Below are 19,149 nucleotides of genomic sequence, written 5' to 3' on the forward strand. Positions count from 1 at the left end.
TCTTATGGGTAATACTCCCATACTGCTAGAATAATATGCTCGCAATGAGTTCCCAGAAAATATTCGGAGAGAGAGAAAGGAGTCCTAAACTGGAGCGTTTAAGAACTTTATGAGCTCATTTGGGACTCGCCCCTCGGCAGTGTTTAGCAAGCACTCCGAGCGTATTTTTGCTATGAAAAGCTCTCAGTGAAAACGCATCTGCCTTGCAGATGCCGTTCGGAGTCGGCATAAAACAAGTGGGACCCGTCCCGTTAATTTGTAGGAAAAATTAAAAGGAGCACGATGCAAATTGGAAGACAAGCTCTGCCTAAAATCTCTTCAGGGTTTATCGCACCTTAAATTTATTTATTTAATATTATAAATCTGGATGTTGATGTGGGAATGTACAGACGTTTTCTTGGCTCTATCACGCCAGAAAGGCATGACCGTCTTAAACGAAATGAGGCACAGACATAGCCAGGAAGGGAGTCATATGTGTTGGGGTTTAAGCAATATGAGAAAAGTGGGTAGTGTTTGCATCACTTCGCTTGAGGACCACTTCAAAATAGTTTCGGTACTGTTTTCTAGATGAATCCGCCCAGCTACTCTGCCTTGATTGAGTCACAAATGGAACCATCTGGACATACAGACATCCAAATATCCTGTCACCCAAACTTTTACTTTAACCTAATGCAAGACTCCTCTCCAAAAACTCTGTGTACAGCGAGTCTTTCGCCGTGAAAGCGAGGACAATGAAACATTACATTACAAACACTACGTTTTTCAATTCGGCGGGACAGTGTGGTCAGAAAGGATACTCCTCTATTCTATTCTACGCTAATTTGGATACTCTTTAAAAATGCTGTGCCCACTCAATATCTGCTTGAGGGGATGGTTTATTTCGCATTGCTTCCGCTCGTAGGATTCTAGTATATTAGCACAAGCATGAAGTTCCATCTGTGTATCATTCGATAATGTATCAATCAATAATATTTGGCATGTGGATTGGATATAGGTCCTAACAATTTTTGAAAAGGGGGCCAATGGACAACCATATCTTCTATCTTTACCGTGCTCATTTAGTCCCGGCTAATTACATGTTTGCGGCTTTGACTATTATCACTGTAGATAAGTGTTATATTAAAGAAATTGGAGGCGCACTAATAAGTCCGTTCACAGCCGTGAACAACAGTACTTTTAAGCGTGAGTATCTTTAAAGCCGGAAGACCAATACTGTAGATTCGCCTTGAGCTTAACCCTTTTGATCACTCAAGCAGACATCATGCCCTACGTAGCGTTGCTATCAGCCTTTGGTTTCATGGGGACATCAGCCAGCTGGGAATTGGTACTTTTTTATTGAAAAAGTTCGGACATACCAGATGCATGTTCTAAATAAAGAGTTCGTATGATGTTCGCCGTAGTCATACTCAGATAAAGGAGTTCTCAACCGAGGTTTTGATATCTTTTCCAAACCCCATGCCCTGGGCAACTAACTGTTCCCCATAGCAATTGACTCTTCTCATTTTGAAATGACGATTATGCATTTATAATTAAATGTTCCAATTTCCCTATAACGATATTCCATGTTCGACTGGTTATTCTTATTTACAATTGACTAATCTCAATTACAATTTTCGCCTTCGCATTTCAATTTGCTAACAAGTGACTATTCTCAATGAAAAATTACGCTTTCGCTTGAAAATATAAAATTGTTCTTTAACAACTGGAAATGGAGTTTTTGTGCATGTTTGCCAATGAAAAGTTGCTTAACTGTTAAGCGTATATAACGTCTTCGATCTGGCCTAATGATTCTGATATATCGATGCATCAATATTTTGAATCACTTCTTAAAATACTACACTTATACATATGTATATAGTAAATTACATGTGTAGATGTGATGATAACATGTCGTATCTTTGTCAATCAAAATCAAGTGAAAAGTAAACTAAATCGGAAAAAATCAAGACGATTTTTTTGAGAACTAAAAGTAAATGTGAGAGCAAGTAATCACCAATTGCAATGCCTAATTATTTAAAACGTATTCTGTTTTTCAAAACGTGCCAACAACAATAATTTTAACAATAGGGCACAACCATAGTGTATGTATGTGTGTGTTTGTTTGTTTTGCTGTGTGTTTGTGAGCGCTTTCAAAGTAATACCAGGCATATTCAGCAAAAAGGTAAGAGCAACAGAACTAACAAACACTTAAATATGCATATATGTATAGATATGAATTATACATGGGCAACGATCACAGACGGACGCCCACAAACCAAAAGTCGCTTTAAAATCAATTGGCATAACAATTAGAGTGACGGCAGCGCGGTAGTGATCCGCAAAACGTTGAGCATTTTGTTAATGAACGGGACAGACTTTGCGTTAGAAAAAATATAAATTTCAGTTAAGAAATGTTAGTCACAACGAAAGCAGATAGTCATGGCTGAGTGAATATTTGAAAGAAAATCTTAAAGTGCCTGCAAAAGAGAAAATTAGGAAAATGTGTCAGCACGCTTTACAAACATACAAAATTACATAAGTGAGTGTGTGTTTTAAATCATAGGGAGCAGTAAAATGACGGTCGAAGTCTAAAATGAGATACACATATCTTCGACAAAGGCTTAGAAAATTAAGACAACTAATTGAAAAAAAAAATAAGATATTTCAAAATTTTTTTATGTTTAGAAAATTACAAAAAAAGATAACAAAGAAAAAAAGAAACCAATTATAAAAAAATGTGTTTAACTGTTTTTTGTTTAAAATAAGAAAAAATTAAGTAACAGAAAAAAAAAAGAAAAATCAAATTAAAAAAATCTTTTTTGGGCATTTTTTTCTGTATAAACTTAAAATAAATTGTTAACGAAATAAAAAGTGATGCTAAATTGCAACTCAAAAAAATTTACCGGCCAACGGAAAAAATGAAAACAACTAAAAACAAAAACCAAAACACAAAACACAAAACCAAAAAAAAAAAAAAAAAAAACTAAATAAAATGTTAAGTAATAAAGAAACTTTGTTCAATTTTTCGTACTTTTGAAATTTAATTTTTGAGTTACGAAAAAAAGTATATTGAAAAAATTAATTAGAAGAGAATTAATTAATGAAATAAAGGAAATTAGTCTTAAAAACAACGCCAACAGCAGATTTATAAAAAATAAAAAATAAAAACAAATAAAAATACTTAAATTTTTTTAAATATTTTTTAAAGAAATTATTTTTATAACTGTGAGTTAAAAAAAAATACGTTTTTATTAAAAAAAAAAAGAAATAGAAAATTTTTAAGAAATCTAGGTATTTTTTAACCCAAGAGAAGAAGAAAAACGATTAAGTGAATTAAAGAAAATTAACTAATGGAGTGAAGAAAATTAAGTTAAAAGAGCAATTACAATAAAAAAGAAAAACAAAAAAGAAAAAATATTTAATTAAAAATCTCGAAGTTTTCAAAAAACGGATGCTTGAAATTATGTAACTTTTTTATTTTTCGAAGAAAAAAATTTAAATAAACTATTTTCAGGAAAAATATAAAAAAGGCGATTAATTCTTCCTCAGATTCTCCAAGTATGTTTGTTAAAATAAAATGGTTCTTCGTCCGAAAAAATTCTGATATTTTCGTATGAAATCTTAAATAATGAAGAAACAAGAAAACAAAAAACGAAGAAAAAATCCGTAAATTTTTCTATGAATTTTTCGGTTTTATAATACAGCTTTAAATTAAATTAAAACAAATTAATTGATTGAATAAAAAAATTAGTCGATGAAATGAAAGAATGCGAAACAAGAAAGTTTTAATAAAAAACAACTTAAACGCAAAAAATTAATTTTAAGAAAACATTTTAAATACATTTTTATTAAAAATTAAATTTTGTTTTGTTTAAAGCAAATGTTAACCAAAATTGATTTATTCAAAAATGAAGTAATGAATTAAATAAAAATAAAAAAAGTAATTATTTTTAAATCAGAAAAAAAAACAATAAAAAAATAAATGAAACAATTTTTGTGAAAAGTCGTTGGTAAAAATAGGGACAGTGAATTAAAAAATATTGGTGTTTGCTTCGGATTCTAAAACTATGTTACTTTTTTAAATTAAAAATTGTTTGAAATATTAAATAAGAAATGCATTAATGAAATAAAGTAATTGAAAATTAAAATAATGAATTAATAAAATAAATAAATGAGCTTTAAAAGAAATCAGTAGCATTAATAAAAAAATAAAAGTAGTTTAAATAAAAAACAAGTAAGGAAGGTTAAGTTCGGGTGTAACCGAACATTACATACTCAGTTGAGAGCTATGGTGACAACATAAGGGAAAATAACCATGTAGAAAAATGAACCGAGAGTAATCCTGGAATGTGTTTGTAGGACATGTGTATCAAATGAAAGGCATTAAAGAGTATTTTATGAGGGAGTGGGCCATAGTTCTATAGGTGGACGCCATTTAGGGATATAGCCATAAAGATGGATCAGGGTTGACTCTAGAATGCGTTTGTACGTTATAGGTATAAAATGAAAGGTATTAATGAGTATTTTAAAAGGGCGTGGACCTAAGTTTTATAGATGGACGCCTTTTCGAGATATCGCCGTAAAGATGGACCAGGGGTGACTCTAGAATGCGTTTGTACGATATGGGTATCAAATGAAAGGTGTTAATGAGCATTTTAAAAGGGAGTAATCCTTAGTTCCATAGGTGGACGCCGTTTCGAGATATCGCCATAAAGGTGGACCAGGGGTGACCCTAGAATTTGTTTGCACAATATGGGCATCAAACGAAAGGTGTTAATGAGTATTTTAAAAGGGAGTGGGCCTTAGTTCTATAGGTGGACGCCGTTTCGAGATATCGCCATAAAGGTGGGCCAGGGGTGACTTTAGAATTTGTTTGTATGATATGGGTATCAAATGAAAGGTGTTAATGATTATTTTAAAAGGGCGTGGGGCTTAGTTCTATAGGTGGACCCCTTTTCGAGATATCGCCATAAAGGTGGACCAGGGGTGACTCTAGAATTCGTTTGTACGATATGGGTATCAAATGAAAGGTGTTAATGAGTATTTTAAGAGGGAGTAGGCCTTTCTGGACCAGGGTTGACTCTAGACTTTGTTTGCACGATATGGGTATCAAACGAAAGGTGTTAATGAGTATTTTTAAAAGGGAGTGGGCCTTCGTTCTATAGGTGTTCGCCTTTTCGAAATATCGCCATAAAGGTGGACCAGGGGTGACTCTAGAATGAGTTTGTACGATATGGGTATCAAATTAAAGGTATTAAAGAGAGTTTTAAAAGGGAGTGGTGGTAGTTGTATATGTGAAGGCGTTTTCCAGATATCGCCCAAAATGTGGACCAGGGTGACCCAGAACATCATCTGTTGGATACCGCTAATTTATTTATATATGTAATACCTGCCAAGATTTTAAGGGTTTTTTATTTCGCCCTGCAGAACTTTTTCATTTTCATCTACTTAATACGATAGGTGTCACAACCATTTTATAAAGTTTTTTCTAAAGTTATATTTCGCGTCAATAAAACAATCCAATTAACTTACCATGTTTCATCCCTTTTTTCGTATTTGGTATAGAATTGTGGAATTTTTTCATTTTTCGTAATTTTCGATATCGAAAAAGTGGGCGTGGTCATAGTCGGATTTCGTTCATTTTTCATACCAAGATAAAGTGAGTTCAGATAAGTACGTGAACTGAGTTTAGTAAAGATATATCGATTATTGCTTAAGTTATCGTGTTAACGGCCATGCGGAAGGACAGACGGACGACTGTGTATAAAAACTGGGCGTGGCATCAACCGATTTCGCCCATTTTCACAGAAAACAGTTAACGCCATAAAATCTATGCCCCTACCAAATTTCAAAAGGATTGGTTAATTTTTGTTCGACTTATGGCGTTAAAAGTATCCTAGACAAATTAAATGAAAAAGGGCGGAGCCACGCCCATTTTTAAATTTTCTTTTATTTTTGTATTTTGTTGCACCATATCATTACTGGAGTTGAATATTGACATAATTTACTTATATACTGTAAAGATATTAAATTTTTTGTTAAAATTTTACTTAAAAAAAAAAAAAATTTTTAAAGTGGGCGTGGTCCTTCTCCGATTTTGCTAATTTTTATTAAGCGTACATATAGTAATAAGAGTAACGTTCCTGCCAAATTTCATCATGATATCTTCAACGACTGCCAAATTACAGCTTGCAAAAGTTTTAAATTACCTTCTTTTAAAAGTGGGCGGTGCCACGCCCATTGTCCAAAATTTTACTAATTTTCTATTTGGCGCCATAAGTTCAACTCATATACCAAGTTTCGTCGCTTTATCGGTCTTTTGTAATGAATTATCGCACTTTTTCGGTTTTTCGAAATTTTCGATATCGAAAAAGTGGGCGTGGTTATAGTCCGATATCGTTCATTTTAAATAGCGATCTGAGATGAGTGCTCAGGAACCTACATACCAAATTTCATCAAGATACCTCAAAATTTACTCAAGTTATCGTGTTAACGGACGGACGGACGGACGGACGGACATGGCTCAATCAAATTTTTTTTCGATCCTGATTATTTTGATATATGGAAGTCTATATCTATCTCGATTCCTTTATATATGTACAACCAACCGTTATCCAATCAAACTTAATATACTCTGTGAGCTCTGCTCAACTGAGTATAATGACTTAAACGCAAAATAGATGAAATTTTATGAAAAAATTTCAAATAAAATTTTACTAAAATTTAAATTTTTTTGTTTAAAAAATTTTTTACAAAAAAAATTATTATTTTATTAAAATTATTTTTGAATGAATTAATGAAACAAAGAAATAAAAATTTAAAAAAAATTTATAAAAAAAATAAAAAAATATTTTTTTTAATTAAGAAAAAAAAAAAAATAAAATAAAATAAAATAAAATAAAAAAATAAAATACAATTATTTTTTTTTAAGGAAAGAAGGTACAGTCGATTTAAAAAAGCTATTTAACATTTTTTTTTATCAAATTGAAATAATTTGATATATTAAAGTTTCCTGTAAAATTTAAAAGAATACGTTGGTTGGAAAATATATATATTAATTTCAAAGACTGAAATCGTGAATACTGAAGAAAATTGGAAAAAAATTAACAAACAAAGAAGAAAAAATTCATTATTTTTTGTACTGAATTTTCCGGTCGAAGATGGACAGTCTTACTAAAATCATATCATCAGTTAAAGGAATTTAAACATTGAAAAAATAAAAATTTAACATGTTGTTGTTATTGCTATTGTCGTTGTTGTAATCCTTGTAGAGGCATTCGATTCGGGACTGGTTTGCGACCTTAGCAAAAAAAAATTGATTTGCTCAATTTCGTAAAAAATAGATTACACAACTTTTTAATTTTTAAATACTAAACAATAAAAACAAGCCTCAAGGCAAATTACTTCATTATTGAAACAGCAAATGTATTAAACATAAAAATATTTTATAATTAAGATATCAACTTTTAACGAGCTTAGTGCCGTCACGCCTGCAAAAAGTGCAAAAATTGTTTTTTTTTTATTTTTTATTTTCTTGCCAAATTTCGCATTGAATCCCAAGGCTGCATAAAAAAAAAACAAAACGATTCAGGTCGTTGATGTTTTGGCGCCAAGAATCAGCTTTACAGCAGTGATAATATTGAAAAAGCCGACATGTTCTGTGATTCTATTTAAATTTTTTGTTGTTGTTGTGACTTTTTTAAATTTGTATCGAGCGCAAAGAGCAGGTCGCGTGATATTTATATTTTTTAATTAAACTTGCTTTTTTTCAGACTTATTTTTTTTTTTTTTTTTTTTAGTCCTTTGTTATCATTTAATTGAATTTCTAATATTCTTCGAGAATTTTCGCCACTACTGTTCGCAAAAGTAAACGAAAAACTTTAAATAAACGAATTTATGTAAATTCCACTATTAGTCACCATTAAAACAGAAACATTACACAAGAAATGGATTAAAATTTTTGTAAATTCATTTGCTAAGTTTTTTTTTGTTTCCCTAAAGTAAGCTATCGTATAATGTGTCGTGAAATATGTGGACATACATATGGCTGCATATATATTTGTATGTAGGTAAATATGTATATGTTCAGTACCTTATAATCTTAGTGACGTGATAAATTATTTAAACAATAACACGTTATGTCTACAACCAATTACTTATATATATGTGTGTAGGGTTGTGTAGGAGTTAATTTTTTAATACCGTTACTTATGTGGACTTTAGGTATGTTACGAAGCTTCCGATTCCGAAACCTCAGAAATTTCGATTGATGCAGACTTGAGGTTCTGTTTCGAAGTTATCAAGGAAGTTGATTTATAGAATTTTTTTTTTAAGTAACGATAGCACGCTCCATTGAAAACTTTTCGCAGCATATATTTTATGTACATCAGCGAGCAAAAAAATTGCAATTTTTATCAAATTTACTTTGCTGAAATTCCTTTTCCTTGTTCAAGATATCTTAAGAAAAAACTTCAATGTATTTTTCAACCACAACTGTGCAGGCCAACTTTAATAACGTTTTTAAATAAAATTCGCAACATCGAACAAAATTTTACGCAAACGAACTTTTAATTTTGAGTTACTGGAAGATTTTTGAGTATGCAGTTTTATACCCCGTGACTTTTGATCATTTTCTCTTTTCCGACGGATTTTCTTCCATGCGAAGGGCGCGTAATTTAATTTATTATTTGGAAGTGATCTGAAACACACTTGGAAAAAAAAAACCTACCAAAATGAATGCGAATTTTGAGAGGCCTGTGGCCCCTGACAAAAATTGATGGGGATACAAAACTGCATACTCAAAACAATTCAGAGAACTACAAAGAAATAGTTGGTGATATTCGTTAAATTTTTTCTTGGTTTGCTTAGTTTCAGGTACAACATTCGCAAGGATTTCAGGTTAATGTTACCCAACACTGGTTCTGTGAAAAATTTCTCTCCGCACTTCTATGTGAACACAGGCAATTTTTCCAAAACCTTTTTGATTTTTTTTTTCAAAATTCTCGTCCTTAATTAATTTCATTTATTTTTAAAACACTTTATTAAAGCAAAAAAAAAAAAAACTGTTTGGATAATTTAAAAAAACAATAATCTGACATATTTTTGCTCACTGGTGTACGTGCCGACAGACACTTGAGATTGCTTTTTTCTACCGATAGCTTATGATTTAATCATTTGCTTGGATTTCATTTTGGTAAATATTAATTAATAATTTTGTCTGGCTCAATCAAAATTCAACAGCTAATTCAAATGACTGACTTCACGTATTCACGGCGTACAACAACAAATAGCATAGAAGGCATGACACCCCCATGTGCCATATGTACCTCTGCACTTACTTCTCTGGACAGTACTCTCACTTCTTTCTGCTGTGATAGTTCTTGTGTCAACCGCAGCTCCTTCGATAGCCCTGAGCAGGATAAAGCCCTTTCATTGTCTAGAAAGGCGCCCAGAGCAAATTGTCTGTGCTCTAGTGACCCTTCCATTCATTTTGCAAGATAATTTAGATTCGGTGGAATGCCGACAGCTACATCCGAGTTGTACTATCCCATATAAACAGAAACAGGAGAAAATTCGATAGATTTATGCATCTGAAGTCCGTAGAGGATTTGTGAACACCTTTGGAATGTAAATAACTTTAACCATGTTCCAAGTTTGCGGTATATAATCCAGTTTAAGGCAATTCTCACGGAATTTTGAGGTTGTGCAGGAATAATGCCATCCGGTGTGAGACTTGTACTACTTAATAGTCTGCAATAGTTTTTTTCGCGCTGGAAGATGACATGCTTTTTTACAACACCGACGATCACAGGCGGGGCACGCAGTGTTTCCTACGCAACTGAGACCACAGTAAAACTATTTCCATCAGAAATGTGAGGGATTCCTTTCTGCTCAAAGGATTAGGATTTGTTTCGGAAAGTTTACCTGAACATTGCAGATTTGCTGCAAGCCTTCAAATATTCGCAGTAATTTCGCCATGAATACCACTGGCACTTTCTGCTTTCAGACTACTATATCCTCAACCTTACTTGATCTATCTCATAGTCCGAGCTTAGCTTATTATTCCTGGTGGCCTCTTGGAAGGACAAGTCGAAGCACTTGCTGTCATCCAAGAAAGAATTATTTACGCCTTAATAGTCTCGTCATTATTGACGAATATACTTAAATTCAAGAGTGTAAAGGACTTCTTTTGGAAGACTGTTTGAATTCCAGTATAAACAATGAAAAGAATGCAAGCTTAGAAATGAAACAGAAAATAACTTTTGGTTTTTAATCAGGACTCAGTTGGCAATTGAAAAGAAATGACAGACGGAAATCACGCTCTATAAGTTAGCATACTTTTCCTGATCTCTTGTTCGGAATCATGGACGTTGTTGTGAGACGATGTGATGGAACTTACAGTGTTGGAAAGAACGGTTCTCTGAAAGAGTTAAAGTCCTGACCATGATGACGGCGACCACAATGCAGAGGGGTACGATGAGTTGTTCGAGCATAGCGCAGAATGAACATAGTGCATAGAAAAAAATTGCAAAGGCTTCGCTGGGTCAGTCATGTTACGGCCCATAAAGTATTCCTATCGATACCGGTATTTCAAAGCAGATGAAGAGGAAACGTCCATTCGCCCGTGAAAGACAGGTGGCGAAAGAATTGATCTCCATTAGTGCTGCCAATTGTCGTCAGCTATCGCGAAATAGGTTGCTCCAATCAATGTTGCCTACTATTGTCTTTTGGAGGCTCTTATATAATCGAAATAGTCTTCTCACAAGAAGGCTTACCCTGCCCCCTCGATAAGTTTTCAAAGAACATGCCTTTTCAAATGCCTTACTTATTGCTTGCGTAGGTGAAATTTTCTACTAGGACGTCTAACTCAGTCTAGGATAAGGCCAAAGTTCAGAAGGCTGGTTCGCTTCTACACTTAAGGTCGCCGCTAGTTTTTCCCAGGTTAAGTTAGCAGAGAAGTGAAAACATTGGTGATACGAAAAGGAGTGCTTGCTTAAAATCTGACAGCTGAGTTAACAGTTCTTTATTAAAAAGTGTGAGACCCAATACCACCTCAGCAGATCCCTTAATCTTCTTTAGAAAATAAATGAAGACAACCCAAAAGCCTTGGTATGAAAGCTCCATTAGATGAGATGGTATGAATTCATTCACCAAAAATTAGACGGGCTCATCTCCGCATTGATTTGTCGATGATCTTGTTAAAAAGAATGACTATCTTCACAACGCTTCCATAAGTAATTTTAATAAACGCTATTTTATGAAAGCAGTATTTTTTTTACATGTTATGTACATGTTATGCACTTAAATTGACTGCTAAGTGCATAACTTTATCTACACTTATAAAGTTGTTTCGCATACAATTAGTACTAAAAAGTGTCTAACTTCAATATTCTCCACTTTGAATTTTGGTAGGTATGCATTATACAATATAACCAATAAGGTTTGTATACATTACTACTATGTGTTATTGTCGATGATGTTTTTTTAGTGGCAAATATAGATGTATATGCATTAAAAGAAACGGCTTATAATAGGAAATATATTTCAGGGAAATTCTGATTAGTTTCGGTCTCTAAAAACTGTTCAGAAGGGCAAGAATTTAAAAATATAAAAATATTTAAGTGAATATTCGCTTTAAGCTTCTGGAGGTGTTAGTTATGAAACATGCGCAATAACAGCAGCAAAAACAGCAAAAACAACAAAAACAACAGAATTAAAAGCTCTAAAATAATTGAAAAAAAACGATGAAATTTCTTTTACACCTTTTTCATTTTAAGTTCAGAAAGTTGTAATTGAAGTTTAGAAAATTGCAATACAAGATCGCAATTTTCCTTTTAGTGCAGAATTGGGAATGCTGAACTACATTTGTAACTTTCTGAATTTCTTTTCGAATTTTCTTAACTTAAATGGCAACTTTCTGAATGAAAGCTTAAAAGGGTGTAATTTCTTTGAAACCATTGAGTAAAACTTATAAAAAAGAGTCAATATATCAAACTTATAAAAGTAAATGAAAGCTACATAAAATATATTTAAAAAAAAAAAAATACTACCTGAGGAAGATGCAAAGATGAGTTAAAACGCGTTGGAAACCAAAACAGCAGGCTGAAAAGCAAAAACCAAAAAAAACACCAAAATGAAGCGAAAAGTTAATTAAGTGTTCAAAAACCACCAGATAATAGACGAGACAAATTTATGTACATATGTATATTAAAAAAAAATTCTAAAATTTTCATAAAATGTTCAAGCTTTAATTAAAATCCAAAAACCATTTGTGATATTAACCACGTTCACTAGAAATATTAAAAAAAATAATAATTAAAACTGGCGTCAACTAACTATACTGAGGTGTCGCATACGGCGCGCACCTCCTCAACGAAGCTTCATAAAAAAATGCGCAGCTGTTTTGTGAAAATAAATATTTTTCGTCGTCAAAAAGCCACATACGGCATACCTGAAAGTGAACACTTAAACAACGCTGCTCATGTATTCGACGAGCAAGTGCGTCACAGTCGTGCGTATGGAGACGTTGTTGGTGAGCGAAAGGGTGATGTAGAAAGGGGTAGTGCGGGTCATGAATTCAACGACGCTAACAGCAACAATACCAGTAGGGCGCAATTTAACGCCGACGTCGTTAAAGCCAAATACCCTAATAACGTACCCAGTGATAAGCTTAAGGAGTGCACTCATAAGGGCGATGATAATAATGAAAGCGATAAGGCCACCATTATAAGTAATGCTAAAAATACGATTATTGATAGTAAAGTCAATGAAATGCTGAATAAGCAATCAAATCTTTTGCCGCAAAATGAAGAGTTTGCGGTGAGAGAGCACGAGGGACGAAATGATAATAATAAATCAAAATATTTTAAACGCAGCGCAACGTCGCCAAGTCTAGGGGGACAAGCGACTGAAACACACGCATGTGGTGATAAGGCCAGAGGTGATATAGAAATGTTGAGTGACAATGACAAATGTGAGGTTAAGGCGTATCGTAGCAGCTATGGGGACGAAGCGACTGGTAATAACAACACAAACAATGCGCGTAGTGTTGGGCGTAGTAATGGCATATTTCGAATATTTTTGGGTGGCAGCAAGAAGAAGAAGAAGAATAAAAAGGGAGTAGAGACGAGTGAAAGCGAAAATGAATTTGGTATGAAAAAAAGAAAGAAAAAAGAATGTGAGATGGAGGGAGATAAAAAAGCACCGCTAGCGGCGATGGAGTCACAACAATTGGGCGTTGATGAAGATGAAGGCAGAACATTAACGAAAATCGAAAAGCCTATAGACAATGCGCCAAAAGCGACAAAAGAGGCTTGTAGTAACAAAGCAAACAATAAGGACGATTACAAAACAAAAACGACGCAAACAACATCAAGTGTGCTAGATAAAACACAAACGGAAGGCAAAACAAATAATAATAACACGGATTCGCGGCACCCAAACGAAACTGAACCACAAACGAATGTAATTGCAGTCCCCACAGCACCTGATAAAAGTAGCGAAGCACATAATGAGCAAAGTTACATAGCCGAATATAAGTCCTTTGTCGAGGACGAAAAACCAAATCTAATTGGCACACCATTCCCCGAAACGGAAGCTTTTAATTTTGAGAAAGTACTCAATCGTACAACGAGTAAATGTCATTCTAGCGATGTGCTATTACCACTACTACATACGAGTAAACAAGCTGACACAGGCGCCGCTGCTAGGTTTTACCTTACGCCATATAACAACACGAATCCAAATCCTCCAAAAACTCCAGAAGAGATCGAATATGAAGCAAATATTGCAGCAGAGAGTGTAGATGTTATGACACCATTACCAAATACCGCCACTTTCACCGCCGCACACAAATCGTTTAGTGTGGGACGTCCACATGCTTCAGATATCGTTGATATGATACGCAATTTGGATACGCACACTTTACGTATTAATAATATGACAATTGAGGAAAAAGTTGATCTTATGCGTCGCTTTGAAGAAGAACAGCGCGAAGGAGAGGAGACCTCGCATTCGCTATCGCAACAAAGCAATCAACAAAAGCAATACGCTCAAAATTCCTTGAGGCATTTCTTTTCGTCAGGTACACTTAATTTTAATTCCTTGCGATTGTTGACAATAGAAAATCGCTTTGCAGCGCCGGGGTCAACGCAAGCAGCATTCAACACCGCATCAACAATCGTACAACAATTGCAGGGTGGCGTCACTAGCGAAACAATATGTGATTCGGATGATGGTGAGGAGGTTGTGCTGCGTCGTAAGCTTGTTGATAACTCCGACGCCAAAAAATTGACAATGTCTACATGCCTTTATGAACGCAGGTTGCCGCAATGTCCCAAATTAAAGTTATACGTGTATTCACAATATAACGACAATCGTCTGGAAGACAGTGGAGAGGTAAGATGTATTTTATAGCTAAAAGAGAGTAAGGTTGTAAAATTATGGTAAAATGCGACTTTTTATAATGCTAAGGAGCTTATTGTATAGCTCTCTGTGGCACCGCTTTCACAAAAGTTCACATTTAACACTTTGTACACTGAAAGAAATGACACTAGTAAAATCATGCAAACGTCCTTGTTGTTCTTGAATTCACTTATATTCTTATATACTGATTTCAAAGATTTCATTTATAATTTGAGCAGCTAGCAACTTTTAATATTATACAAATATATTAACTACTTTCAGCGCGTAACCGAGTAACCGAGCACCGTGAACTCCCTACTTTGCTCTGTTATTTTATTATCATGTGCAAAGCCTACGATATTAGACTCACAAAGTGGCTCATATCTCTGAAGAGAGAACACTTAAGGCTCACGATGGGCATACTAACTGGACACTGCCTTCTGGCGGTACATGTGTTTATAGGTTAAGCCCCGCCAGTAACAGCAGCTGTAGAAAGTGCAAGCTGCAAAAAGAAACAGTTCAGCACGTTCTCTGATCGTGTCCTGTGCTCAGGAGGACTGAAGCGAAAAGGGCGCAGAATTGACAGATCCCGAAGCAGCAATTAAGCTAGGTCCTAGAAAACTTCTAGTATTTGCCAAGAGGACGAAGTTATTATATAACTTACGTCCTGACACCTTATTGGGATTCCTCCGTTTGGTCGTCAAACTAAATTCTGGTAACACAATGGACACATTCAGTCTCTGTGAGATATTTATTGACCAACCAGTTCAATCTACGTTAGGTTGGCAGATAATTTCCACTTTAACTAGACGTATTTTGAGCCTTGGCAACACTAATTGTTTGCCGGCGCCATCTGCCGTTTTCAATTGAAAGTTTGACGTTTTTAAGCATAACCTTCTTCAGAAAATTTTCACATTTGAGCCCAACTTGTGTTGTTTATAGTAACTTAAAAATTGTATATCAGGGAAAAAATGGAATTAACTAGCGGAAATTTTTGTGCAAAGATTTTTTATGACTTTCGCCGTGGATTATCAAGACAGGAGTGCTTTGAACAACTCACTTCCACTTTTGGTGATCAAGAGCCATCCTTTACCAGTGTGAAACGCTGGTATAACGAATTTCATCGCGGCCGCCGTTCGCTCAGGGACGAAAGTCGTGAAGGTCGTCCAAAATCAGTTGTTGTGCCACAAAACATTGACGCTGTGCGCGAACTTATATTGCAAGATCGTCATACGACTTATCGTGAGATTGAGGCATCCCTGGGCATTAGTATGACCAGCATCAATAAGATATTGCATGAACATTTAGCTGTGAAAAAAAAAATTGTTCTCGTTAGATCCCGCATAATTTAACAAAAGCTCAAAAAGATGCTCGTGTCAATTGGTGCAAAGAAATGCTCAAGAAATACAATCGCGGAGCATCAAAAGCTGTATATAACATCTACACAGGTGACGAATATTGGATTTATGCGTATGAGCCCGAAACAAAACAGCAATCCATTGTATGGGTCTTCCAAGATGAGCCAAATCCGACAAAAGTGATTCCTGCGCGAATCACTTCGAAGCAAATGATCGCCTGTTTCTTCGGAATAGCTGGACATGTGGCTACCGTGCCATTAGAGCCACGAAGAATGGCGAATTCCGAATGATACACAATCATTTGCTTGCCAGTAGTGCTTGGTGAAATACGGAAGAAGAAGAAGCGGCAACGAAGGATCATTCTTCATCATGACAATGCCAGCTCTCACACATCGTTTGAAACAATCGTCTATTTGACTGGCCAAAACATCCAATTAATGAGTCACCCTCCGTACAGCCCTGATTTGGCGTCATATTACTTCTTTTTATTTCCGCAAATCAAGAATAAATTGCGTGGCCAACGTTTTTCGTCGCCTGAAGAAGCTGCTGATGCATTCAAAAACCATGTTTTGGAGATACCTCAATCGGAGTGGAAAAAGTGCTACGAAAATTGGTTTGAACGCCTGTAAAAGGATATTGATTATCATGGAGAATACTTCGAGAAACAATAAAGCCATTTTCGATAATAAATTACTGTCTTTTCATTATTAGGCTCAAAATATAAATAGCAACCCTCGTATAATGTCAGGCTGTCTCTTTCACACACACACATACATATAACAAGAAGGAATACAAACACTCAATTTCCTTTGATAGGAGTGTAATAACGAAATCAACTTTCGAATAAAAGTTTGTATGAATTATTTCGAATGAAATTTCATGTGTTTGAAAATGAGAAAACGTGCTCTATACCTAAACAACCGAAAATTAGTGCAATAAAAAGATTTTCAGATGTTTCCAAAATTTCCACCCAAATATGCACTTGCATGTGATGTTATAAATAAACCTAGAGAATAGCTATTCAAGTACTTAAATAAAATAATTTCTATGCGTATTATGAAATTTTGAGATATAAGCATTCAAGTATTAAGTGTATACAAACAATAGCAACTGTGTAAACAAAATTCATTCATCAAGTCAGTCTAGTTCGCTCAGCTTCATTGTTGTATGCTGCTAGTTCATCCAGTGAATTGCTAGGTATTCATGCATACATATTTAACTACTTGCTAATAAATTAAGTAAATGTCAAATTGAACAAAAAATTAGGTTTTCATGAAATCGCTTGTTGTAGCTTTCAGGAACATGAAATGGTATATTAACTTTGGTCCGATGTTTGTAGCGTTGAGAAATATAGAAGATAGACTCACCATTAAGTATACCGAATTGATCTGGGCGACGAACTGAGTTGATATGGCCATGTCCGTCTGTCCGTCCGTCTAGAGCTTGAGCGAAACGGAGGGGTGTGTATGTGGGGCTGCATATGAGGATTGGGTGCATGTGTTGTGCGAGTGCCCGGAGTACTCGGACATAAGGGATTTGGGTAGTTGTGGGGTTAATGCTGATGAAGGTAGGGTTGATGTTAGTGGAGCGCTCTCCACTAGTCGGACTATTGATTTGCTCAATAGGTATGCTTTTGAGGTGTTTAGACGGAGGAGACGTGGTGGTGACCGTGGTGGTTAATTTGTGTGTGTGTTCGTGGATGTGGGGGGGGGGGGGGGTTCTAACCCCACCTCACCCCTAGGCGGCCGGTCCGGAGTAGGTGGATACTCAACCGGAAGTGGCTTCGGCTGCGAAAGTCAGACCAAGACTTTAAAGTGGTACCACGGGGAACAGATAGCCCGCGGAGCTTGCTCCGTTTCTGTTCAGTTGCGGTTGGCCCCTTTGGGAGCATCGTGGTGGCTGTGGTTGATATCCGAATGCGGTAAGAGTTGGTCAGCTCGAATGTGGATTTGAATTGCAACCGGGTGCCATGACCCATAGAATGGAAGAGGTGTTAGATAGGCCTCCAACCCCACCAAGGTGATGATGTGTCCACTCACATTATCGATTGGTACCAAGGTAAGCGAGCCTTGGGGGCTGTTCAGACCCGCTTTGACCTGTGTACTTGGTACATGCGTGAGGTTAGGTCTTCGAAGACAGGCACTCACGTAAAACCTACACTCGCTGTCCGTCCGTCTGTCTGTTTGAACGAAACCTAGCCCCTCAAATTTTGAGATATCTCAATGAAATTTGGCACAAGGATGTATTTTTGTATTATATTAGACATTTGTTGGATCCGGTAGGACCGGACCACTATAACATATATCTCCCATACAACCGATCGTTCAGATAAGATTTTGGTCATTCCTGCCGCAATTTAGAAAGTATAAACGTGAGACTCGATGATATATATTCTAATATATCATAGAAGTTATCCTGAAAAAATCACTTTGATCGGAGCTATATCCCATAAAACCGATCGTTCAGATAGAAAGGTTTTTGGCAATTTCTCCCTTAATTTCCAATATAAAAACGTTAAACTTGGTGATATTTATTCTAATATATCATAGAAGATTTCATGAAAAAATCATTTCGATCGGAGCTATATATAATATATATTCCATACAACCGATCGTTCAGATAAGGGGGTTTTTTGCCATTTTTTATTTTATATTTATCTTAAAAATCGTTTAGGTGTTTACATCTGTTCACTATATATTTCTTATCTTATACATCCGATTATTTGGAGATTAGGAACGGGATAAAAAAAATCTTTCAAAATAATTTGGGCAATAAATGTTAAGGGAGTTCAGAGTTTTGTGCAAATGGTCTAGCATCATTGCATTGCAAACTTCGTTAGTATATTTTTTACAGTACACTAACAATATACACGGTTATGCATTTGCTACGTCATTGCAAAAACGCAACAAAAAAACCGTAATTAATTTTTTCAATATTGAATAGCAAATCATTTAAGGGAGTTCAGGATTTTGTGCAAATGGTCCAGCATCATTGCATTTGCAAACTGGTGTACTTCATTTGCACAATACACTAACAAAATATACGACTATGCTTTTGCTACATCATTGCAAATACGCATCATCAAAAATGTAAATATTTTTTTTCCAACTCTGAATAGCAAATAAGTAACTGTCAATACAAACAAAATATAAGAAATGGGGGGGGGGGGGGGGGGGGGGGGGCGTTCACTATCCGTATCTTTTATTTGCTATAGCGTCAAATACACAAAATTATGAATTTCATTATTTTTTATAAGTCATCCGAAATTATTTTTGTAAATTTTTAGTTTGCTCGAGTCTACGATAATAATTTTATGGGGCTTCTTAGCAAAAATCCCTTTTAAGCAAAAATCACAACCCCATATCTAAGGTCTGATGATAATCTCTTCTATGATACTCATAGCTCTTAG

The 19,149-nt window shown here is 35.1% G+C and overlaps 1 protein-coding gene across 2 annotated transcripts in view; it reads left to right on the plus strand.

The window, feature by feature from the left end:
* The first annotated feature begins 776 nt into the window (after nucleotides 1–776).
* Nucleotides 777–19,149, plus strand: part of Pde8 (phosphodiesterase 8) — an 84,142-nt gene continuing 65,769 nt past the window's right edge. The window contains exons 1-2 of one of the 2 annotated variants that reach the window (XM_067776305.1): nucleotides 777–2,518; nucleotides 11,908–14,376. In XM_067776305.1, coding sequence (XP_067632406.1) covers nucleotides 12,370–14,376 — 2,007 coding nt within the window. In that variant the 5' untranslated portion in view covers nucleotides 777–2,518; nucleotides 11,908–12,369. The remainder of the gene's footprint in view (nucleotides 2,519–11,907; nucleotides 14,377–19,149) is intronic. The other variant, XM_067776304.1, reaches the window with a different exon arrangement.

This window comes from Eurosta solidaginis, chromosome 3 (assembly GCF_040869045.1).
Source record: "Eurosta solidaginis isolate ZX-2024a chromosome 3, ASM4086904v1, whole genome shotgun sequence".
NCBI lineage: Eukaryota > Metazoa > Arthropoda > Insecta > Diptera > Tephritidae > Eurosta > Eurosta solidaginis.